The sequence below is a fragment of the Xiphophorus couchianus genome, chromosome 20 (genome assembly GCF_001444195.1).
Source record: "Xiphophorus couchianus chromosome 20, X_couchianus-1.0, whole genome shotgun sequence".
Taxonomy (NCBI): Eukaryota; Metazoa; Chordata; class Actinopteri; order Cyprinodontiformes; family Poeciliidae; genus Xiphophorus; species Xiphophorus couchianus.
The window spans coordinates 16,760,338-16,786,221 of NC_040247.1; the positions used below are offsets into that span (position 1 = coordinate 16,760,338).

Below are 25,884 nucleotides of genomic sequence, written 5' to 3' on the forward strand. Positions count from 1 at the left end.
GTATCTACTTTTTTCTCTCTTTAATAAAAGCTAAAGTCCTTTGCACTAAAAAAAGTCACATTACCACAATACTGAAAAAATAGATTATGTTGCCTACACTAGTGATTTAAAAGTGTTTACTCATTTTGATCAGATTTGTTTTAGTTAGATTAGCCAATGAGTGCAGCTCCAAAAGCTCCAAAAGCTCATTTCTTCCCAGCTGTAGTGACCCACGATGGCCACAGTTGGAGGTAAAAAGAAACAAACACAGCAGAGGTACGTTTGCTCTTTATTTACATTTTATATAGCTATGTTTATAAGTTTTACATCACTTGTGAATCATTCATCCATACGACTGAGGAGAAACAAAGAGTCTGTAAAGGGATGTTTCTAAAGTGTCTCCAGTACAGATAACACCTGAAGTGTGAGCCCAGTAAGGCCCTGCACACACCAGTCTAACTCTACACAAACACACACATTTATAAATATAAACACACACACACATTCAAGTCTTAATTTCTTACAGTGTGTCCTTTCAGCCACAGTTGATGTGCTGTTAAAATGACAAGATATTGCTTTTACACTGACCTTAAATTTACTGCTATAGTTAATAAAATAAACAACTTTATTTGCTTTCTGGTGAACAAAGTGCATCAGTCACATTCATTTTTTACTTTTTGTCCCTTGTTAAGACATTGCTATACTTCACATGAATAAAAACCTTCAAAATAGTTTGGTGGTTTGGATGCTTACATGACACACACGCACAGCAGGAGGAATCTGACTCATGGGAAGTAAAACTACACACAGAAACACGACGCAGGGTTTACAGCCGCGCCAGCAGTCACAAGAGTTTGATCATAAACCATAAAACATTTTAGACGAGATGAAAATGAGACTTCTGTTGTTTCTTGACCCGCCACTAGCTGGCAGAACATTTCAATACCTGTTGTGAAAGAACCCCTCTGTCATAATACTCTTACTCGGATTAGTTTTGGAAAACAACATTACCCAAGATATTGAATTGAGATAGTAGAGAATAACTCAGAATTAAACAAAAAGACAAAATCTTCCTTTTGAAGGTGTCGATTCACCCTGGAGCTGGATGAAAACAATATTTTGGAACAAGGCTAATCAGAAAGATTTGGTCAGGCTAAAGAGAAGCATTGACTATGAAGCTAAGTGATAAAGACCTTACATGTAATACTCTGAAGAGCCGCTGGGTGTCATAAAAGAGCAGTCGATGTGAATTTCTAAGGATTGGAGGCGTAAACAAAACATATTTCTGAAGCTGCTGCCCTTCCGGTTTCCTGTCTAACCATGCCGGTGTATTGAATAACACCTGTGACACTCCATGGTCAAAATGTGTGTGAAATTAACAGCACCTGTTCTGGATGGTGCATGTACACTGAGATAACTGAGGAGGAATTCACAGTGTCCTGCTCCATCATGACCAAGTACTTTAGTTTTCTTGAAGGTTTTTTATTTTTCTGTTTTTGCCAAATTAGTCTGAATGAAAATATGATTGAAGAGTTTGCATAGTGTGAGATTATATCTAAGTTTATGAATTTGTCAGACAGTTTTCTCCAAAGCCACTTAAAAAAAAAGAGGAAATAATAATAATGCAGTTAATATCAAAGACCCTGTGCTGTCATCTATTGGTCTAAGCTCTGCTCCATTAGGTCTAATTTTGCTAATTTGCACACTAAATGCATAAATATTTTTACTTTTTAAAAATTAATTCATCTATGCTCATCTTGAATTTGTTTGACAGCAACATCAAGAATAATCTACTTGTTTATATAATTGTAAATTCAGGCAGTAGGGGGTTAAGCTTAAAGAAAGTTTACAGGAACATCTACCAACATGTTTCCTCGCTCCTATTATTCTTCTAATCCAAAGGCGTCTTCACTACTGAGTTAAAATTTAGAAATGACTTACATTTTTGAGACTATTTGACTGCTTGTGTGGCTGAAACCCCGTGGACAAGTGGTGAATATCGGTGCCTCACATGGCCCACCGTATGTGACGAAACCTCAACAGCGTTAATATCCAGCAGCATTTCCAGAGCTAATAACAACAAGCAACACCAAAAATAACACGGACAAATGCTTAAATACACTGAAGCCTCAAACAAAATGAAAATATATATTCTATGTTCTCATCTCTGTTGATCGTCGCTCAAATATAACAGCAAATATACAGCATAATAAAATAAATAGTCCATTTATAATTTAACACCTGTGCTTTGAATATTGTAATAGAAAAATAAATAAATGTGCAGCATGAACTAAGATGTGCTTTATTTTAACAATTAATTGATATCAGTGTGTAGAAAAAAAACCCATCGGTACAATGGTCACAACTGAACCTAAATTTAATTATACTAAACAGGTTTAGGATTCTACAAATATACAGAAGACTGCATGTTCGTGCTTGTAATGGTTGTGCAGCTGAACTGTCTAAGGCTTTCTGCAGTTCATACTATTAGCTGGCAGGCTAATGTTATTTAGGCTTTAACTTTGCAGGTTCCTCTGTCTTTTGGTCCAGTTTTGTCAATATTATTCATTATGATTTGTCATTTTTAGTTTGTGCTTTTATTTTTCTTTTCACATTCGACCTCTGTGCTGTTTGGGACGTACAGGAACCTCCACAGATACTGGGATGCCTGGAAAACATGGGTACTAAAGCCTTAAAATAAACAGCCGTTATGGAGACTTGGCAACCTCTGTAATACTATTTATTTTTACCAGATGTTTCACTAAGGCTGTCCTGTATTTAGTTAATGCCTTTAATTTTAGTTTATTAGTTTTTTCTTGTGTTCTGCTCTCTGTACATTGGTTTAGATTCGTATCCTGTGCTTAGTAGATCATTTTGTGCTCTTGTTCAGCTTCCTGTGTTTATTCCTGTATTCATTAGTCACGTTCCCTCAGTTTATATAATCAGGTTTTTCTCCCAGCTGCATCACATTCTCCTGATTCGTCACACCTGGCGTCGCTCATTAACCCTCCATGGTGAAAAACCTCTCAGGTTTTTTTTTTTTTACCAGATTCTCCTGATTGCCATCATGTTTTTGCTGCTTTCACTCTGTTTTTCTTGGTTCTCTTGTTTTTTAAATATTCTCTTTCATTAACTCCATAACCATCACCGTGACGCTGCCACCTTGAGGTTTGCATTTGGGTCCAACTACAAATCACAACACCTCTGTGTCATGTCAAATTTATATCAAAATTAAAGTTTTTAGACTCTTTGATCAATAAATTTATTGCAAAAAAGAAATTGTAATAAATTGCCAATAATGGCACCACACACGATTTTATTAAAAACAATTATTTTCTAGTGGTAATGTTTTTGCGCACACTGAATAAGTTTACAGGAACTGAAGAATTATTTTCTCAAAGAATTCTCTTTCAGTAAAATCAAGCTGCTACAATAGAGATTTAAACATTTTGTAGCTTTTCACACATCTTTACCAGGGAAGCCAGGAAGTGGAAAGGAAGCTGTTGTTAGTTATTGAAGTACATTTTGAATTGTGCATCTCTTTACCAATAAGACAATTACAATCAGTGATTTACTTGTGGACATGAATTGTAAAAATACACATGTGCTTTTGTAGCATCAATCAAACAGTTTCGACTTCAGATTAGCTTTAAAGTAGCAGGAACATATTGTGCCTTCCACACATATAAAACATACCATATAGGGTTGTGTTCCAGTCTCATGAGTATAAAATAAAATTAATAAAATAAACTTTTACTCCAACTCAACACATGTGAGTCTCACATTCTTTGCCTGAATTCAAGTGTTTTGTTGTTTTTACTCTTTGGTGGAGAATCTAAAACGATTAACTTCTACATAACGTGACACGTGTGTGTGTGATGGAGAATGACATTGGTGCTTTAATCTCCACATAGTAAAATCTACAGGCTTCTCTAACTAACTGTACATCCATATTTACAGACTGAACGAAGATCGCTACATAAAATCCTGAAGGTGGTTAACTTTGGGTTTGAATGAAACAGATTTGTACATCTTTACAGCAGCCTTATATAAATATCACACAGAAACACATTCAGAAAACTAAATGTAGTTTTTTTTAGATGCTTTTTGTGTGTGTTCATCTCAGACTCACTGCATGTTGGACTAACAATACCTTGTTTTACCCAGTGTATGGCTTCAATCTGATCAAGAAAAGCAAAAAAACTGTTTTGAAGCGTATACTTTACAAGAAAACTAACATTTTCTGTGTTGTACATGCTTCAAAACATTGTTTTGAAGGTTTTGTAATATCAGCAGGGAAAAGGCTGGAAGCTAAACTGCATGTTGGATTGGTTTTAGTAAGAGGAAAGTCAAGAGTCTGACTCTGGTGTGAGAGGTGTGAGAGGAGTAGGCGGCGTTGTTGGTGTCGTGGGACTTATCGCAGTGTTTTGGTAGCTCGTACCGTAGCAGACATTTGGAGACAGAGAGTTGGGATCCACAGATTTGTTCCCTGCAGGAGTCACATAGGGTTTGCGGGCTACACCTGCCAATGGCGTGTCGCCAGGCTTGGCACCGAGGATGAATCTGGCCTCGTCTTGTTCCTCAAGGTTGGAGATGTCTTTCATCATGGTTTTACGGTAGGAGACAGACAGCTTGTTGGAGCCGTCTGACATCAAGTTGAAGTGGCGTGCGACGAAGACGATTGGGAGAGGAAGCATGGCCACTATGATGAGAGCGAAGCACATGGCCAGAGCCCAGGGAGGGTAGCTTTGGAAACGTTCCTGAGCCTGTAGGGATAGACATGTACAGCTTAAAATAAACACAAGGAGAAATATTTACACTTCTAAAGATAGAACAGCTCCACTTCATGTCATATTCCTAAAACTTTTCTCATTTTATTAATTTACAGCCTCCTACTACAACATATTTTTTGGGATAGACACAAAAAGTAGCACATAATTGTGAACGGGTACAAAAAGGATGCATACTTTTCAAAAATCTTTTACAAATCTGTAAAGTTATTGGTTACCAAATCATTTCGGTTTGTTTCTGTCACACTAATCTATGATAAAGTTCCTCCCAGTACAGATTCAGTTACGCTCCAACAAAAAAATCAATTAAGTGAGTCATCCATGTTTATTGTTCTCCTCTGTTAACTCTTTCTATTCTTAACATCCATTTCATGAATAATTTCTTAATCCTCCTTCCTCTCAAATGATCATCATGGCTGGTTTGGCCATCGCTCTCATACGCAACTCTGCTTGATTCTCATCTCCCTTCAGCTTTCCATCTGGGATTTCTCCCATTAAACTGGAATCAGCGAATAGAAAGCAAAGTTGTAAATGATACCATTGATTTTCTGCGTCGCTTTAGAATTACAGTCTGCCTGTAGTTTTAGCAACAGCAGCAAAGGATGTGTCTGTTTTGGGCACAGACACGTTGAATTAACATTAATATAATTGGGTAAAATTTTAAAATTCAACAGAGTCCACGCCTCCAGGAAGCAAATGTTTCTCAATAGCAAAGAGCACAGACTCTATTTACGAAGAAAAGCATAAAACAAGAGGCTGGTTTTTACCAGGAAATGTCTTGGCAAGTTCTATCAATGACATTCAGTTCCTTATTTGGAGCCTTCTTCGGTCTTCTTCCTAAAGCCACCAGTCAGAAGACTCCAACAAGATTAATTAGCTTGACGATGTGTGGACTTTGCATTCACATGAAAGTCTCACCTGCCTCAACCTTTCACAGAACAGCTAAACAACAATTAACAGCTTGAGGAACCTCTCTCACTATTGCCAAGGCACTGACCCAAACACCAAACCACAGCAACCAACAAAAAGCATAACTGGAGTCTAATAACACCAGTAGTTTTCTTACTGTTGCTGATCTATGGTGCAGAACAAAAACCTTTTGTCAACCATTATCGATGAAGCAGCTTTGGTCTCTTAATAGAGATTTTCTTGGGTTAGAAACCGAAATACATCGTCATGAAGTGGTTGTTGTAGGAGGTGGTGAGGATAGATGCGGACAGACCCAGGTTAGGTGCAAAAATGAGTTTAATGACGTCCAAAGGTACACCAAGCCAGGAACCACAGGTGAGCAACACGAACAGGAAGTCTGGAAGGTGGTATGACGATGGCACACGACTTGACAAGACAGCAAATGGAAAAAAAGACCAGGATCGGACCGGGAACAGGGAACACAGGTGAGCTTTAATACATGACGGATTAATCAGGGGAACGAGAGGCAGCTGGGACAACACAGGAACTAAATTAACTGAAAAAACTCACAGAAAACCCAAACCCTCACACATATGAACTGACCAGGTCTTGAACCCAGGCGTTGTATCCAGGTGGGCTGATGGCCATCTCTATGACTGTGGCTGAGATGAGGACGATGAGACAAAGAGGAGAGACGTACTTCCACAGGTAGAAGTAGATTATAGACGGTCGAAAACCCAACATGTCCTCCAAGTCTTGCATGAAGCTGACAAAAAGATGACAACAACAATTACATAAGACAAAACAGACGAGTAGCAGGAACACAAAATTACTTCAAAAACATTATGACCCTTTTTGACCACATTTTTCCATTTAATAACAAGAGTCTTAAAGTTTTTATTTAATTTGAAGCACTTTGTTGGAAATATGCTATATAAATAATTTTGACCTTTGAACTTAAATCTGCTTGCATTGGAAGTTTTCATAATGTACTGACACAAAGTGGAGCATCATTTTAAAGGTTATTACAAATAAAATCAGAAAAATGCGGCATGTATTTGTACCTGACAAATATAAATTTTATAACATAAATAGCACAAATAAAATAAAATATAGACAATAAAATATCACCAATAATCGGCTACAAAAGCTGATTATTGGTGACAGTGACCATCTAGACAAGGATATTTTTATATATTTGCCCTTGTAAAAAAAAACCTCTTGCAAATTCAGATTGGATGATCAATGGTATTTTTAAAGGTTCACCAAAGATTATAGGCTGGATTTAGGTCTGGGCTTTGACTAGGCTATCCCACTGTAATTCTGGCTGTTTGGTCAGGGTTGTTGTCCTGCTAGTAAAACTCAAAACTTTTGCAACCTCTAAATGGGTTTCTTTCTGGATTATCCTGCATTTACCTCCATCAAATTGCACTTTAGGGGGATCCAAGTAAGGAATCACAAAATTACTGAATTTTATTTCTAAAAAAATAAAATTTAGGTCATTATTATGCTATACTTTGCGATAAAATCCTAAAAGAGTGCTATAACGTTTTGGCTGTAACTTAACCTTAAGTCAGTCAGTGTGTATAAATACTTTTGTAAAGCACTTTCTATAATAACACACTCACAGTCTTACCGTTTAGTGCCGTAAATCCAAGCGACAGAGACATTTTCCAGGATCACTACAACAGTGAGGGGCAAACCGGCTGAGTAATCATCAAACATGGTGACGAAATAATTTCCTGAACGCTGAACAAACAACAACCCACAGAGGAAGGCCACAATGCAGCAGCCCACTGAAAAAAACACGCAGACAAGAGGAAACATCAGAGCTATTCTGAGAGGAATATGGAAAAATATCAACGCTGTTTTCCAGCCCATTACTGGTTCCAAATCCTATTAATGCTTTACCATTCAATACACGTGTAGCATTGATACAAAGCTTAATGCAGGCTATTCCCGGATGTATTTTAATAAATCATAAGTGCTGAGTTCAGAGTTTGTGAGGGAGTAGGAAGGGAGTCGGGACAGGAAGTTGGTGGGGAGAGCTGGGAGTACCTGTTAAAAGCTCTTTCTGAACTTTGTAGGCGTCAAGGACGGGTGTGGTGATGCCAGTCATGGTGCCAATCATGCTGCCCAAGCCAAGGTTGATTAGCATGAAGAAGAACATTACAGACCAGAAAGGGGATGCTGGGAAATGGGTCATGGCCTCTGTGAAGGCAATGAAGGCCAGGCCGGTGCCCTGAACTGCCTACAGAGAGACGATCCAGGCAATGAGACGCTGTTCATGCTGTGGGTCAGCAGATTGTCGATGTGTCATAAACACTCGCCTTGTTGAGTTCGTCCTCCAGGACACAGGGCTCCAGACCCAGCTTGGCAAAGCCATCCTCTTTTACCGTCTTGATGATGCTGTACACGTCAGCGTAGTCTGATGGGGTGAGATGGGAAAAGTTCACGTGAGGAGGAATGAGATCGTGACTCAGGACGTTGGAGTTGAGGTATCCCAGGATCTTTTCTCCATTTCTACAGACATTGAAAAATAGTACAATCATGTAACAAACATACAGCTAATGACAGATATGAAGCTCAACAAGAACAAGCCACACCTGGACAGAAAATATGTTTTCAGCTTGAAGTGTACAAGAAATAAGGTCGTAATCACACTCAGTGTTCTGTATATTTGCTTATTCTATTATATTTACAGATAATAATCTACTTGAGCTTTAGTTTTTATACCAAACAAGAATAAATCTATAATGAGGTCTTAGAAAAACGATCAATAATAGGCTATTCATTATATTTGTAAAGCATTTCAAGACTGTAACAGGGATAGCAGGGATTTTATTTACAAGTAATGGATGAGAGTTACTTTTCTATTCTTATACAATCTTTTCTGAAATTTTTTTTCATACTGTGCTGTTTGAGCAATATGGACTGATGTTGACCTTAACTGGGGAACATAGAAAAGTTTTGCTAAATTGCTGGGTGTTCAATTTCATGCGCTGTTGCCTGTGCATTTTGTTAAAATATACATTGATATATTGCTTGATATGTGCATTGTTGGGCTGCATTGTTGCTTTACTTGGTGTATTTTTTATTTATTTGTATATTATTGAATGGTGTGGTGCAACTGATCATAGTCCAATATGATCAAAATCAAAAGTACAGTGCAAGTGTATTCTATTCCACATAATACTTATAAACATTTATTTTTCAAAAACATTTGTGTTCAATTCAGCGTGGAGCACAAACACAATTCTTTTTATTTTTATTTTAGTTTCCACAAAAATTAAGTAGCCAACCAGGATACTGCAACAGCAGATTGAAAATTAGTTAGCCTAAGCAGCTAAATAATGTCGGGAAATCACAACAAAACGTTTTTATATGATGTAATCCAAACATTGTGCTCATATTACGGTTTTTATTTCACTGAGGGCGAGTGTCGGACTTACTCTGCAACACATTTTTCATTCATGATGTTGGCCTTGAACCCCAGCACGGCGAACACCACCAGCGTGGCCAGAATTGAGGTGAAGAAGTTGATAAAGGAGACGAGCACAGCGTCAAAGTGGCAGTTGTTGTCCATTTTGTTGTAACTGGAGAAAGCTATGACGCCTCCGAACCCCAAACCCAGAGCAAAGAACACCTGAGTGGCTGCTTCCCTCCAAATCTGCGGCTCCAGCATCTTCTCCAGCTGAGAGACGAGGCGTGATTATTAGGAGCTACTTGACTGGTGGGTAGTTTCTGGAGGTAACATCTTTTAATCAGGCTCACCTTTGGAGTAAACATATGAGCGATCCCATCTACTGATCCTTTGAGCATTAAACCTCTGACCAAGAAGCAGAAGAGCACCACATAAGGGAAAAGAGAGCTGAAGTACATCACCTGCAGAAGAAAAAATGCACTCTAAGAAATGAAAAACATTGACGTTCTCTAATGTTTTCTCCATTCCCACTACCTTCCCAGAAGAGGCGATTCCTTTAATGACAGCAAGGCAGACAATTATCCAGGCCACCAGCAGAGATAAGGTCATTTTGATGTTGAGGCCGCCGCTCTCTGCGATGGTGCTGGTTGTGTTCAGCGTTTGCCGGTACCAGAAATATGTAGTGGCTGAGCTTTTGTCACACTCTGGCTCCACAACTGGACACAGCAAGGGGAGAATGAGAAGTTTTAAAAGCTATTTGGAAAAGAAACAGGTGTGGAAATAGAAGATGGTTTGTTTCTGATGAAAAGAGCCGATGCGGGGATGGACATTTGACAATATATTGTAGCTGGGTATGTTTGCTCATGTTTCAATTTACCATCCAGTATAGTTAACACCTCTCAGAGATACACAAGGTCATCTGTGGCTTAACATGCAGAGCATGAACCGCCAGAGATTGCTTTCATTCCACACACATATTTATATTTTCCTAAAATAACAAAATGAATTTGCAGTATTGTGCAAAAGCAAGTAAATATGTCCTTTACAGATTGTGCTGCCTTTTGTAAATTATTCTGGACCAAGGTTTGAAAACCGCACTAGAACGCCCCCTGGTGGATATTCTGTATGTTGTTTTGTGACGCTAAAAAGAGAAAATAGATCCAAGATGGTGGAACGTAACACCGAATAGTTCGTTAAATTCAGCTGATTATTATCTTTACACGTTGTGTTTCAGACGAGATTTGTTCGTAAGTATTGGTTAATTGTGAAAATAATAATTGTCTCTTTGTTTTATGTAACGGTGATGTAAATAATTTGTACGCTGAAGTCATTAAGGAAAATGTTTTTTAAAATTTTATTTTAGCTCGCAGCAAGAATGGCTAATTTGCAATACTAAGCCTCAGGGGCGCCGCCAGGAATCTTGGGCCCCATGACAAAAAATTTAATTGGGCACCCCCAAGCAGCTGCTGTTACAATTTTTTTAGTCTATTTGACCCATAGAAAGCGTCACAATTTTAAAGGCTTGCAAGTGCCTTGCTTTCTTTGGTTCAATACTGATACTGGCACAATATTTACTGCTCATGAATTTAACATCCAACAGTCTGCATACAGTATGCAAGTAGGTTGCTTAAATTTTTTCTATTAGTTTTAGATTACTGAAATATCTCTCCCCACGAGCAACAGTCAAAAGCAACGTGCAAAATACACATAAAACAATCCAGACTTCTCAATAAAATGCAGTATATAACTTTAATAAAAAAATATGTTTTCTCCATATTTGTTAAAACTGTCACCATGTCGTGACAGTTTGTCATGAGACAGATAATCTGTGAAAACATCAATCTCTTCCACCTCCTCCCTGAGCTACTATTGCTGGCTAAAGTAATGCAACATTCTGACCAAAATAACCAATCAGAACCAGGAGGAGGGTCTTAGCGCTGTCAATCAACCTTATTCACTTACTGCTAAATGTGCTAATGGTGGAGAAGCAACATATCATTACAGGAAAACTGTTTATCTGCCGTCATTGGTAGCTATGCTAACTAGACTGCATTCACAACAGGCTATGCTAGCTATAGCATAACACAGAGCGAGGGGGAGGGAGGATGAGCAGCCACATGAGATAGTGATTGACAGCACTAAAACTCTCCTCCTACCACTGATTGGTTGTTTCTAGCACTGGGAGAAAGCAGAGGAAATAGATTTTTCACAGATTATCTCTCATACCATACTGTCACAACATAATGACAGTTTTAACAAATATGTGAAAAAAAATATTTATATAAAAGTGACATAGACTACTGCAGCTTTAATTTCACTTAGGAGGGACGTGGGCTAGAGCTGCTGCTGACTGACTCATCTGTTCTTAAGTGGTAAAAGGTACAAGTTAAATATATGAATATCTTGGTAATTTTTTTCCTTAATTCATTAAATGCTAGTGAAATGGGGGCAAACAGTAGTCTGTAGCTAAGCTAATTATGCTAAATGGTTGATAATCTCACACAGTCTATATTTGATGCATTTGATCAAGCCTAGTATTTGTTTTTGTGACACTAGATGGAGATTTGTCACCTGAAAGGATTGTGAAATATTAAATTTGCTGATGTTGCTTCTCGTTCTGAGCAGCTGAATCTATTTTCCCTGGTTTACGGTGAGTAGCCCAGCTTTGCTGAGTCATACATGAGCTGGGTGTTTATTTGCTGCTCTTGTTTTTATTACTGCTAATCTATTGAACTTCTGAGTCCATTTGCCTTTCAGTAGAAAGATCCTGACAGAAAAATACAAAGACGTGAGGAGAGTGGTGCGGACAGCAGAGAGGATCATCGGGGCCCCCTTCCCTCCATTCAGGACATTTCATCCCAGCGCTGCGTGTCCTGAGGCCGAAACATCATCAGTGACCCCTCACACCCCCACCATGGACTGTTCTCCCTGCTGCCCTCTGGAAAGAGGTTCCGCAGCATCCGGTGCAGGTCCACCAGGTTCCGAAACAACTTTTTCCCACTTGCCATCAGACTGCTGAACTCTTAACTGGACTGCACTCAAAATCTGGTCTCCACTTTATACCTTGCACATGTACAGAGCTAAATAACTTCTATTTTACTGTCAGTCCTGCACTTTATATTTTATATTTAGATTTATATTCATATTTTATACTGTATTTTATTTTATTCTGGAGTAACCTCAACATTGGAAGCTCAAAACATTGTCCTGAGCCGTATGCAACGAAATTTCGTTCTGTATACACCCTGTGCATGCAAAATGACAATAAAGTCAGTCTAAGTCTAAGTCTAAGTTAAGCTTCTTAAAACAAGGGTGTCTAATGCTGACTACGCCATGAGTCAAACAGGCTTAATGTTTACTCATAAAATTGCCCTGTTTAGATAACTTAGATAAAAATGAACAGTTAAGGGATTGTAAATCAAAAGTTGTCTTGTTATTGAAGGGAAAATGCAAAAATCAAACACTAGCAAAATTTTAAAAAATATCTTATGCTTTTTCTGCACTTTATACCATGCGTGGCATCATTTCTTGTTTAGTTTTAGCTTTTAAGCTAACAAGGGGAATGGATTACATAACTATTGTCTGATTTTTGATGTTCTTCAAAAACAGTGATGTACACATTGAACTGAGTTTGTTGTGGTTGCAGAACCCACATTTATTTTTCTCTACACTGACTGGATCCAGTGTATATAAATAAAATTGACTTTGACATTGGTGTAAGTGCTACATAGCGGGGTGTGGGTGCAATTAATTATAGATGTATAAATTTTACTCAAGGGTTGGATACAAAATTGCACTGAAATGAGACAAATCTAATGCAACATTTTTAAAAAATAGAGAAAACCTAATTATTAGCTTTTGTTGCTAACTGTGGCTTGTTGAGCAGATTTATCTCACGTTCCCATTTTGCAACTGAAATGATTAAGTTGGGTGTGGAGTCCTTATAATATGCAACTATATTTCCATCTTTTAAAAATCATAATATTTCATGAAAAAAACTTAACTGTTTCAAATATTAGACAATAATTTGACTGTCTTCTCCTCTGCACTGACTAGTTCATTCTTAATTTCTGTATAGCATCTTTCTGTACAACCACCACGTAATAACTGGCTTTATAGAGGTCACTCTTTTAGTGACATTTGGTTTACTGTGGTAATAAAATCTGACATTTATTATCCTTGTCAGAATTTCCTCTCCAGCCCAGACACGACAATTTGATCATAAAATTCATATTTTGTACTAACTATTGGAAGTCATGTGACCTCATTAACGTCACTGTTTTTGCCTGCGTTTCTTCAGTTTTGCTCTGTTTCCGCTGTGTTTTCCACGACCTTCAAAACCCCTATATATCAGTGAAATACAGTACATATGTGTGTGTTTTAATGTGAGATTTGACGTCACTCACTGGCTATTGTCCCATTCTTTCTAATCGGACAGTCGCTCCATGGCAACGGGTACTGGAAAGACTGGAAAAAGTAGAAGATGCTCCAACCAATGATGACGTTGTAGTAGAGACCTACAAAACCACAAACCTAGATAGATAGATAGATATTCAACATTTTAATGCAGAATAACATCTGTGCAATGCAAGAATAGCATTCAGTTGAGGCAGGAGGATGTAAATGTTCCAAGCTGCTGCCAGTCTTCTTTACAATCTTTCCAGCAAGGACATTCAGACTCTAAATAAGGTTTGGGAAAGCATGAATAATTAAAGTCTTCTCTTTTCAGCAGTGATCTTCTCTGATGTATTTATAGCCACAACTTCACTGCCAGTCGTGCTACTCTGAATAAAGGCTGCCCTGCATTCTCAAACACATGAGTGATGTCCACAAACCACAGAGGGAGCTCATATACATACAAACACATGCAGCATGCAGGTATGTTGACTGTCTCTGGTAGCTGTGCACACCGTTGGTTTTCTATCAGTCAGTTTCATATTTTAATCGCCTGGACTGGTTTCACTTAACGTGTGTAACTTGTCAAAAATTAATCAGTTGAGTTTACTGCCTTCCTCATAAGTTACCAGCAAAATTATGTAGAGAGCATACAGCGGTAAAACTAGTTGACCAAATGTACTGGAGCTCCAACTGGGTTGCTGGGTAACGTGGCAGGGCTCTGCCAGGGTTGCTAGGTAACGGCGCAGTGCCCCTTGACTTAAAAGTCAGGAGGTTTTTGACGGCTCATTTTCCAGACATCAAAAAACATGAATTTATTTCCAAAGCAGCTGGGCGTTTTTTAATTGCTTGGGTTGTTTTTAGAAGTAGCTGAAACTGAAATGGAAGTATAAAAACATGCAAAATGTGAATTTTGTATAAAAAATGCCCTTTAAGAACCACCTACCCATTGTTTTTACACATAAATAATATAAAAAACACAATCCACTGTTATAAATTACCTTTAGAAACCACTGAAATGGTAAGTAGGCAGCAAAATTTTGGAAGGCATTAATCTGGCCAAGAGAAGAAATGTTCTCTTAGCTACATGTTATCTTCATGTTTCTAATATTTAGCATGCTAACCAAGGCTCATTATGTCAGAAATGTAGCTCTAAAATTTAATTTTCCAAGATTTTGAGCCTGTTCTCTCCATGTTCTGGGTAACTGATGACTTTAAATTGTCCTTAGGTGGGACTGTGTGTCTGATTGCTCTGTGTTGTGATGGACTGTCATCCTGTTCGCTCGTACATCCAATTGAGAAGATCTGAGACAATATTTCATCTTCCTAAGCTCATTCCCGCTGCAACAACTTTGAGTTTTTTCCTTTTTTATTGCCTTATAACACAGGTGTCAAACTCCAGTCCCAAAGGGCTGGTATCCTGCAACTTTTGGATGTGCCTCTGCTGCACCACACCTGAATAGAATAATTAGGTCATTAGCAAGGCTCTGGAGAACTGATCTACACAAGGAGGAGGTAATTAAGCCATTTCATTCCAGTGTTTTGTACCTGTGGCACATCTAAAAACTGCAGGACAGTGGCCCTTAAGGACTGGAGTTTGACACCCCTGCCTTATAATCTTTCCAGGACTGTTGGCGTAGCTGTTTGCTCCAGATAAGCAAACAACTGAGACTTCAGCTTTAACTCAGCTGCTCACGCATGCTGATGATCTGTGATTAAAGCATTTTGTTTGCAGTGTGACGACCCCTGCAGGTCTATTTGTGCTTGGGTTGGGATTTTTCCTTTGTTCTGCAACGCTGGTTACTGTGATAGAGAACACCTGGGGACCTGGTGAGTCTCTCGGCAATTTAAAGCAGACAAAATTTACAATATTTGATTTACATGAAGGCACACGTGTTACAATTGAAACCATATACCTACATACTCCAAATGAAAAGACAGACATTTTTTTCTTACTAAAGTTAAATCAGACCAAACTTTTCTTGTTTTATGTCAGTTTGAATTACCAATACTATTTGCTAAATGCCAGAAAACTTATTGAGAACATTTTTTGTACTCTCTCCAATTAAGCACACTGCATGTCACTGATTGGACTGATCTTTACACCACACTACAGAAGCTTTGATCTTTAATTTTAAATTGAAAATTTAAAGATTTTTTTATGCATGGTGTGTTTCCCTTCATGAGGCTTTGAAGTGGCTCATAATGGCAGCTTCAAGCTCTTATTTTCCCCTTCAACTAAGAAAAGCAGTGAAGGAATGTTTTCCACCAAATGATCTTTATTTTATTTATTTGAAAACTAAATAATTGGCTATGGTTTTCTTCAATAATTTCATGTCTCGTTGCATAAAGCCTTCTTTCTTTTTACCTTGGCTGTAAGTATTATAAATGCTTACTGATGCAGAAAAGGGACATGCTCATAAATCACACCGAGCTTTGTCTTCTTATACTTTCATAGCTGCACATTCAGCATTTTGTTCCTTTTCAGGATTTAAGAGCTGATACAAAAACATAAACTCCCAAATTCTTATCATACGTGCATCTGAATCATTCACTGTTAAAGAGAAAAAAAAAAACATGAGTACCATCAGACTTGACATCCCAATCCCACCGAGACGTGGACAGACGTAGTTCCATACTCCGATGCTGCCACGTCTTATCTTCTGACCCACAGCCAGCTCCAAGAAGAAGAGCGGGATGCCGATAATGAGGAGGAGGATGAAATAAGGGACCAAATATGCACCTAAAAGACAGAAGAATGGGTTTTAAAAAATTATTTATTCATTAAATTTCCCAGTTTGCTTAAAGGTGTCCTATTATGCTTTCTTGAACAGGTTAGGATAGATCTGTCGGCTGTATAAAACATGTTTGTTACATTTTTTGTACAAAATAATTCTTGAATAACAAGATTTTAGTTTGGTCAGTTCTGCCTATTTTTTAGCTTAGAATGAGATGTTTTCAGGCCTCCTGTCACTTTAAATCCTATTAAGTTGCTGCCTATGCCCCCAACTTAACCTTTACAGTCGCATGAGAAAACGTCTGTAAACAAACATGCACTTATACAAATGTACGTATTTGAAAAGCAGAAGTAGGGCCTCCTACGTAACCAACAAGAATGCAACAACTGACTTCCAGATGGTAAGTCAATAACAAAAGGCTTGTCTTTTCCAGTAGCCATTATACAGCATGCACAGCAGTAAATTCAGCTGACCAAATGGACTGGAGCTCTGCTTAGGTTGCTAGGTAACGGCTCAATGATTTTGGTTTTTGAAAGGCCAAATTTTTCAGACACCAAATATTGCCGTAAAACAGCTGAGTATTTTTTTATTGCTCAGGTTGTTTTTAGAAACAGCTGAGACCCAAATAGAAGCAGAAAAATTTACAAAATGTGAAATTTACATAATAGGTCCTCTTTAACTGAATATACTGAATTTAAAACAGTCAGTCCCCTCCCCCCCACAGATGTTTTACACAACACAAGAAGTCAAACATGAAGAGAAAGAAGGAACAAAATGATGAACAATGTTTTTAAAAGGGAGATGTATGAGAGGGGAAAAAAGCACAATGGGACAGTAGAATACAGACAATAAATTACACGTGAAAAATGGCAGCCAGCCAAGACTCCCAACCAGACCGCTTTGAGGAAATAAATTGAGCTTATAGACGTTAAACTGTTTGCTTTCGTAGAAAATCAGACAGAAGCAGCAGAGCTGAAAACAGTCGGGACAATTAAAGCGTCAACACGTCGGTCCATTGCGCCAAGATGTTGATCCTGATAGTGAAAATACACAGTTCATGCCTCCGGTTCCATACATGCATCCCAGACAAAGTAAAGCCTATAAAGTTACAGCGACACGTTTCCTCCAGCTCCTGTTTACAGGAGGATTGGTTCAGCCCAGTCCAGCCAGGCCCGGCCCGGCCAGGCCCGGCCCGGCCCGCCTGCCAGCTGTAGTAATCAATAGTGCGGCTATATTTAGACCTTTTCAGCACAATGCAGCTGCTCTCTTGGCAGTTGTGCTCTGAATGAAAGCGATGAGCCGCTTTTGATGGCTGAGCTCTGAGGTGAACTGTTGAATGACTTTCTTCAGCTTCACAGAGGAACCAAGAAGCGAAGTGGCATACATCTGCAAATTATCTACATTTTAACATGAATATTGCTTCAAAATATTACTTCCTTATGGATTATTAGAAGTAGTCAACATAGTTTTCCTAAAAAAAAGTGAGGTCTCAAACTCAAATCCAAAAATAATTATTTTATCAGATAGATTTGCAGGAACAGAAAAAGAAAACTTAAATCATGTCAACATCACATCTTCCACACATTAAGAGCTGCACTGCTCACTCGTCTGTTTTGATTTGTTTCCTTACACGTCTGCAGACCAACATCTTCAGGCATTGCTGAAGATGGAAATATGCTCTCATGTTTGTAATTAGAGGTTTATGCTCTGATGCCTCTTTGTAATTGACTTGCATTGTCATTTACTGCTGTTTGATCGCAGCGATTGCATTACATCTGCTCTGGATTGAATATCATAACACATGCGACTTATATACAGAGCATCTGGAAAATATTCCCAGCACTTCACTTTTTCCACACACTATGCATTTTTGTTATATATTCACTAAAATACTCCTAATTGTCTTTAGGTGTGTGTGTGCATGGTTGGTCGTTTGTCCTGTAGACACACAGGACAAACTACCAAAAGTGTGTTTTGTGTGCACACACACAAAACACACTTGAACCAAAATGAATTACATTTACCTGAACTGTCGTGAAATAAAAAGCGGATATATTTAAATAAAAGTAACCTGAACCTATCTGAATTTCAGTAAACTGAGATGAACTGTGACCATATATAAATACTAATAATCACATTCAGTCCACTGTTAGCTCATGAATTAAAACTGTTGTCTAAACAAGACATTCTAGATAAAAGAGTAGCACAATTACCAAAATGTTTATAGCAGGTTAAAAAGGTTTTACTTCACATTATAAAACTGGGTTAGATGGACGACCTGGGCCACTCTATCAATAGCATATTTTTATTTATAAGGACATATTAGAACTTCTTCCTTTGTATTTGTTTACGAATATGAAGGAGAATGTTCTCTACATTGTGAGAACTTATTTATAATTTATGTGACTGGAATCTGAACTGAAATTGGAAAGAAACATTTTCAATTTTCTGCCCCATTTTCTTGAAGAAAATCATGGACCTAAAGCAGCAGCTGTGTTTTAACCTAAATGTTTTAAGGTTTTTCTTACTGATTTTGAGAAGAAATCATCTGCCTGTAAATGTTTCACACAACGAATCTCTGAGTTAATTAATTAATTACGGTGTTACCTTTTTCTGTGAATGTCCTGTAAGGAGAGTTTTAATCTCAATTGGATTTTTCTGGTGAAATAAAGGCGAAGAAAGAAAAGTCAAATCCTCCTTCCTTTGTGCTTCTTGTAATTCAGTGTTAAACATTTTCACCCTGCTCACCTCCTCCGTTCTTTTGGCAGAGGTACGGGAATCGCCAGACGTTTCCAAGCCCCACAGAGAAGCCCACCTGGGCCAGGATGTACTGCAGCTTGCTGTTCCACGCCGGCCGGCCGTCATTCTCGGGGACTTCTATCTGAGGGATCTTCTTCCCTGCGGCCGCTTCCACGTTCAGGGAGCTGCTCTTGTAATCGAGAGGCTCCTCGTGGGCGAGCAGGTCGGCCACCGACTCCGTGACGTGCTCATGGCTCTGCTCGCGCTGCACCACCTTGCTGGTCTTAGGCATCGGGGAGGCTGGCGGGTCCGGGAAGAGGTGTGGGGATGGACAGAGAGAAAAAGAAGAAGAAAAAGAGGACAGAGAGGTAGCAACTGAGAGGAGGAGAGAAATTACTGACAGAAGAGGAGTGGGGAGAAGAGATGAATGGATGAAGATGTGAGGAAGAGCCTGAAGGGTCCAGTACTCGGTACCAGTTCTGCATTCGGAGAATCAGAAACATAAAATGTGTTTCAAAACCAAGAACAAATATAGTGGACAGACGTTAACAAAACTTTTATGCTTCTTCTACCTCACTGTGGTCTTTAATTATGACTTCAATTAGCTGCTACACTGTGAAACATTTAGTTGTGTCTACTGTCTTCTGCCCTTTATGTCAAGTTTGTGAAACATAAATCTACAGTAGCAAGTTGTTAACTTTTTATTAAAAACCCTCAAAGAGTTGAATAAACTAGAGTTTTTAGGTTAGCAATTAAAAAATAATGAAAAAAGAAAAAGAAAAGAGTGGGAACTGTTTCCCAGAATGCTTAGCGGCTTGTTTTTGTATCCTGAGACGTAAGCATGTTATATTGATCTGATTCTTGTCTGTTATTAAGGCAAATGTTTATTTTAATGCAATTTTCAGAAATGTTGCTCATGTAATTTGAAACAAGAATTTAAATTATTCTAAAAGTTATTTTAACTTGATAACATGAGTGAAAATAATAGAGATTAAATATTATTTGGTTTAAATCGCAGCATTCAGTTAAAACTCACAATTCAAGATTAATGAACAAAGTTTAGACAACTTGTTTTTTTGTTGTTAAATCAACTTCATGAGCTTTAATTTCTGAGTTAACGCAAAATCATTTTTCTTGTTGACTGAATTGGCATTTTCAAGGCAGCAGATGGACTTTAATTTTCAAGTTAAACCACCTTCAAATGTTTTACAGTGTACTGGTAATGCTAATGGTTCTCAAGTCATGAACTCGGTTCAGGGTAATTCTTCCCCTAATGTAACATTTTTGCTCCCAAAGTTTTCAATCCTGAAAATTGTTCGGTTTAATTTCCCTGCTTTGAAAAGCTTAGCTCCAGCGATGCTTTTTTCGCTCTGCAAATCCTCTAATCCCCTAAAGCATTGCAGTAACATGCTTCCCGGCCCCTTTTTCAGGGAACGATTGCTGTCATGCAACAGTAGTGGAGGAGGTAAACACGATGCTTTGGATGCAGAACCCTCACGTGTGTTTTCCTGATCCACATCACATGCTCCTCTGCTGGTTAATAAGCCGCTTCTCTGTTTAAAAACCCCCATCTGGAACAAAACTGTAAACATTGTACGATGTTTCATCAAAAGAAAGGAATGAAAGTAAATATCTGCTGTGATTAAGATTTAATTCTGCCATGAATTTTTTACTACTGAAAGCTTTTACAACAACAGAACTGAAATGTGAATCCCACATCCTGCTTCCCAACACAAAAAAAATAAATCAGAAATTAAAATATGATTCTGTAGCGGAATCATCCACTTTCGCCTAAAATCAATTTCTACAAAACCTTTCACTATGTGAATTATTAGAAAGATAGAGAATGAAAAAATACCAAAAATACAGATTGAAAATACTCTTTTTGTGTTCAAAATTACAATAAATGTTTCATAAATCCATCCATCCATCCATCCATTTTCTGTTCACCCTTGTCCCTAATGGGGTCGGGAGGGTTGCTGGTGCCTGTCTCCAGCTACGTTCCAGGCGGGAGGCGGGGTACACCCTGGACAGGTCGCCAGTCTGTCGCAGGGCAACACAGAGACATACAGGACAAACAACCATGCACACACAACACACACCCCTAGGGAGAATTTAGATAGACCAATTAACCTAACAGTCATGTTTTTGGACTGTGGGAGGAAGCCGGAGTACCCGGAGAGAACCCACGCATGCACAGGGAGAACATGCAAACTCCATGCAGAAAGACCCCGGCCGGGAATCGAACCCAGGACCTTCTTGCTGCAAGGCAACAGTGCTACCAACTGCGCCACTGTGCAGCCTTCATAAATCTCCAACTTTAAATAATCTCTGTTCAGTGAAAAATAAGCAAGCAGAGGTCTTACATGTTTAAACATGTAAGATTTTAAAATGGAGACAAATAAATGCATTGTAGACGTTTTTAAAATAACAAAACAAATCCTTTAATTTCGCATCAATCTTTGGCTACCAACACTTCAGCTCCAACAGCTTATGCCATCAGGCAAATGTGGCATTCAGCAATATTTAGTAACAATAGTAAACACCTATTCACACTGACATGTATATGGAAATCAAAAAGTGTTTAATGATCAGTTAAATAATTTTTTAAAAACTTATTTTGTGGTCTCCCTTTAGGTTTATAGCCACCTTAAGTAGTAAGCCTTATCTCCACATCACTACTGAATAAAATGTATTTTATTTATGTCTATTTTATTAACATTTGTTAATAAAATGTTACAGTAGTAACCGTACAATTTTCTACTAGTTTAATTGTAGGAAATTTTTATGTATTTGTTTATAGTTATAACAATTTACCTCACTAATTAAAAAAGGCTTTCTATTTTATTTTACCTTTAAATTTGTCATCACTTTGTATTTCGTTGCTGTCTGTTCCTCTACGTTTCTTTGAGTTTGTATTTTTTATGATTTTTGTTCACTTTTATTTTTTAGCATAGTCACAAATCTATTGAGCCATATGTTCTTCATTTTGGTAGATTTGGTCTTCCATAGATTTAAGAGGCAGACCTGAAATGCCCCACAAACCCTCTCAGCAGGAAGTTACATATTTGCAATGTGTTATTCTTTATAAAAACAGATTTCCTTTTTCCGCATGTGAGGATGAGCTGCTGATGCAATAATCCACAAGTCATGGTAATCCTGGGCGCATTAGCCAGAGCCCCTCCTCCCCTGTGCTGCTTTCCAACTTGTCATTCATTCCCACTCTACAGCACACAAGACACGTAATGTGAGCCGTGGCTGCATCATCCTTTCAGCTCACAGCACCAATAATCCTGCTGGAAAATAAAACAAATCGACCCAGAATGGAAATGAACTCAGCCAATGATGAGAGTTGAAGCCTCAGAGCAGCTGAGAGGAACTCCTCCTTCATCCTTTATTAGCTTGTCCTTGAAATATGTCAACTTTTTTGATGCTTTTTAGTGTAAAAATCCAAAGTTTCCATAAGTTAGACCAACACAACTAAACGTCTCCCACAGTCACATTTTTCTTGCCGCCCTTATTTTTTTTCTATTTCTTTTTTCAAAGATTACTCTTGCATTTAACGCCGTCTATTTTCACATGAACTCCAACCAGCTTCTCCACCCCCATTGATGAGAAGCAGACCCACATCATTATGCTGCCACTGCCGTGTTCCTGCATGGGGTTGGCATTAGGCTGAAATGATTCATCAGATTCATCGTGAGGAATCGATTATTGAAATAATCGCCAACTAATTTAGTAATCGATTAATCGTTAACTAAAGTATGCAAAAGGCAATTTGCAAAAAAGAAAAAACACACAACAAAATATTCAGAGGAATAATTAAACCAAAACTGCATAAAAATTTATAAATTTTAAATTTATGATAAATAAACAACACCTTCGACTGTACAAATATTTAATCCAAAACTCCTTAGGTGCCATAATTGTAGTGCCACCTAGCTCAAATTGACTAAATTAATCTTATACTCAATAACATGTTAACATTTAAAAGAAATTAATTGAACTGCTTGTTTGCATTTTTAATGTACTTCCAATATCTTATACAAAAGGTTAAGTGGTTAAATGAAGAATCTGTAGAATGTGCCAATTTTTAAAATCTGCTTGATCATCAGAATAATCGATATGATAATTGATTACCAAAAAAATAGTTAGCTGGTGTGTTCAGCAGCATGTGCAGTGTAAACTTTTTCAGTGTAAACTGCTCTTCCATAAAAACCAGATTTTTTTGAGTGAATGGTTGTCAGCAAGTTCAACCTGAGCTGTGGATTTATTTCAACAGTCTGTTCTACTTTTTCTGCGTTTAAATGGTCGATTTATGTATTTGGATTATTTGTGGTTCTAGTTTTCTGTCACATAATGGCTTTCCTCTTAGTTTTTTGATTCTTTTGTTCTGTTTCTTGTGTATTGTTTTAGTTTTGTGCCCATTTGATCCATCTAACTTAATTTTGTACTAATATAGTCACTTTTCTTCAGCTTCTCTGCCCCCTACATGTTTCACTTGATTGGCATCATCTAGTTCAATTAAAAATATGTCATTAATCCCAGAAGGAAATTAAATGTAGCTCATATTAAACATTTTATTGAAAGAGTTGTTGTAGAGGCTGATAGCTGTGCAGAAGAAGGATCTCCTGTCATGGCATTCAATCATCTCCCAGCAGCTAATAGCTGATGTTCCCCAGAAGAACATCTGGATTTAAACTGAGAATAAATGTTAAGATGCACAGCTGTTTGTACTTTGGGTTTCATCTATGTTCCTGTATTGATCAGTTTTGTTATTTTTTACTTTAATCTTGCCATCTTAGTTTATTCTGTCCTTTTGTATTCTGGAAAGTGTTCTGTTATATTAGTTTCTTTATTTTCTCTTCCATTTGTAGTTTCTCTGTGTCTAATATTTGTTTGTTTCTGTCCTTCTCTCAGCCTGTCAGTCTGCTCCTCTTCCCAGCTGTTTTCCATTCCCTGGTTTCCCTTCAGCCTTTTCCTCTTATCTTAAATGACAATCAGATCTCCTCGATTGGAGTTTATTAAGCTTTCTGCTGGTGTCAGTTTGTCCTTTTATAAATTGTAAAATGAAAGTGTCTATTCCTCATCATTAAACACGATAATTATTTCTCCATCAAGACAACAACAGTTTCAGTCACCAGACCTGCAGAGAAATCTTCATCTCATCCATTTTGCTTTCACATATCAGTAACATCCAGTGAAATGAGTGATAATTGGCAGCTTTCGGAAGTTTCGGATAGGATCATGAAACTCGATCTGTTGTTTTGATAAAAATGTGCAGACAACCAAATGAGGATTCTTTTTAACTCATTTTATAGGGATCAAGAGCAGGGCGATTTTAAGTTTTTGAGTTTTCTGCTCCTTATCAAGTACAGAAAATAAAATAAAAAATCCTTTTTTCCTATCAGTTGCTTTATTACAGTATATGCAGAGATCAGATTTGGAAATCTCGTTGTGCAGATGTTTCTCCAGGGCTGCACCAAGCTTGACAGAGGCCAATAAAATAACTTCATTTGGAAAAATGAAACTTTATTGGAAATTATGGGAATTAACTGGAGAATATTAGATATAAATATTTTGTCTTATCATGGCCAGACATCAATGCCAAAAACAATGAATATTCACCAGATTTATCCAATAGTTTAGTCAAAACGAGCTTCACTGTATGCAGCAATTAGAATTAAATATGTGGCCTCGGTTTTCCAGGTTTGTGTAAGTGATGGAGGAACACGGTGCATGTAGGAGGCGTGGCCTCAAAACCCCTGCAGTGAGCAGAGAGCTGGGTGAATGTGACTGACTGTGTTCTTGCATTAAATCTGGTTTCATTCTATTCAGTATTATACAAAATAAATGTCACTTAACCATATTTAAGAACCCCTGGCTTGTACAGCCAAGTTTGAATGTTTATTGTTTATTATTACTCTGTTTATTCCTGTTTAATTTATGCTAACTCCAATAAATTCCCAAGGAAAGCTTCCAAATTTTAACATTTCAAACCTCTTCTGTGAGTATTTCACAGTCTCTGGATTAGTTTACATTAATCGTCGACTCACTTTATGATGATAAACTCTGCTGAATAAAGGCATTTATCCTGAATCTGGAACAGCGAAACTACTTCAAATCAGAGCCAAGCAGACTCCTGGACAACCTTAAAAGCGTCACGCCGGAGCCCCGCTGAGCAGAGCAGCTGGCACATGTGGATATGTTTGCTCCTCATGAGGGATGCATCGACTTCCAAACACAGCCAAGGTCAAGCACGTTTGTTTCCTGACCTCCGCCCAAAACAGCAGCACGTTTTCCTCCTCAAGACGCTCAAATTTAGACAACTTAGTAAGATTTAAACATCAAAGTTTCTCTGCTATTTTAATACAGGATACGAGAAATTCCCAACTGCGCCGAGAAGGCATCTCAGCTTCTGCAGTGAACCAGTCCACATCATGCATTTATAAAACTAGCCCCGCTTACCGTGGGTATCTTCGCAGCGATGTCCTCCGATTAAAATGACCGCGGTTGTCGGATGATTACACGGAGAGATAAACGAGCACATCCACAGAGCAGATTGGGTGTTTGGCCCAGACTGAGCGCTCGCAGGACTCTGAGGACGGACGGAGCATCACATGCTGAGCTGAACATCTGACAGGCAGGGAGGAGAGTCCGGAGCGCACCGTGACGCACAAACACCTCGCATTATACGCGCTGACGGACCGACAACCTGCCGCTCCCGCACTGGTTGTCTGGACGCTGGACTCCGTCTCATCCATCCGAAGGGGGGAAACTGCGAGGATAAATAAAGAAAGTGAGCGTTGCCTTGTTGAATTTTTCAGATTGGTTGGAATCCGATGAATATGACAGTAACTTTCACCTGTGTTGTAAAAATCACTCCCGATAAACTTGGTTCAGTAAAGAT

At 38.2% G+C, this 25,884-nt stretch overlaps 1 protein-coding gene across 1 annotated transcript; it reads right to left on the minus strand.

The window, feature by feature from the left end:
* Positions 1-251: 251 nt before the first annotated feature.
* LOC114135276 (sodium-dependent neutral amino acid transporter SLC6A17-like) lies at positions 252-25,884 on the minus strand. The gene is made up of 12 exons (XM_028002407.1): positions 25,443-25,884; positions 18,984-19,453; positions 16,083-16,240; positions 13,509-13,635; positions 9,637-9,818; positions 9,453-9,563; positions 9,131-9,372; positions 8,009-8,201; positions 7,737-7,929; positions 7,315-7,474; positions 6,282-6,444; positions 252-4,745 (listed from the first exon to the last, which is right to left on the minus strand). The coding sequence occupies exons 2-12, from the start codon at positions 19,264-19,266 to the stop codon at positions 4,329-4,331; spliced, it is 2,229 nt and encodes a 742-aa protein (XP_027858208.1). The 5' UTR covers positions 19,267-19,453; positions 25,443-25,884; the 3' UTR covers positions 252-4,328.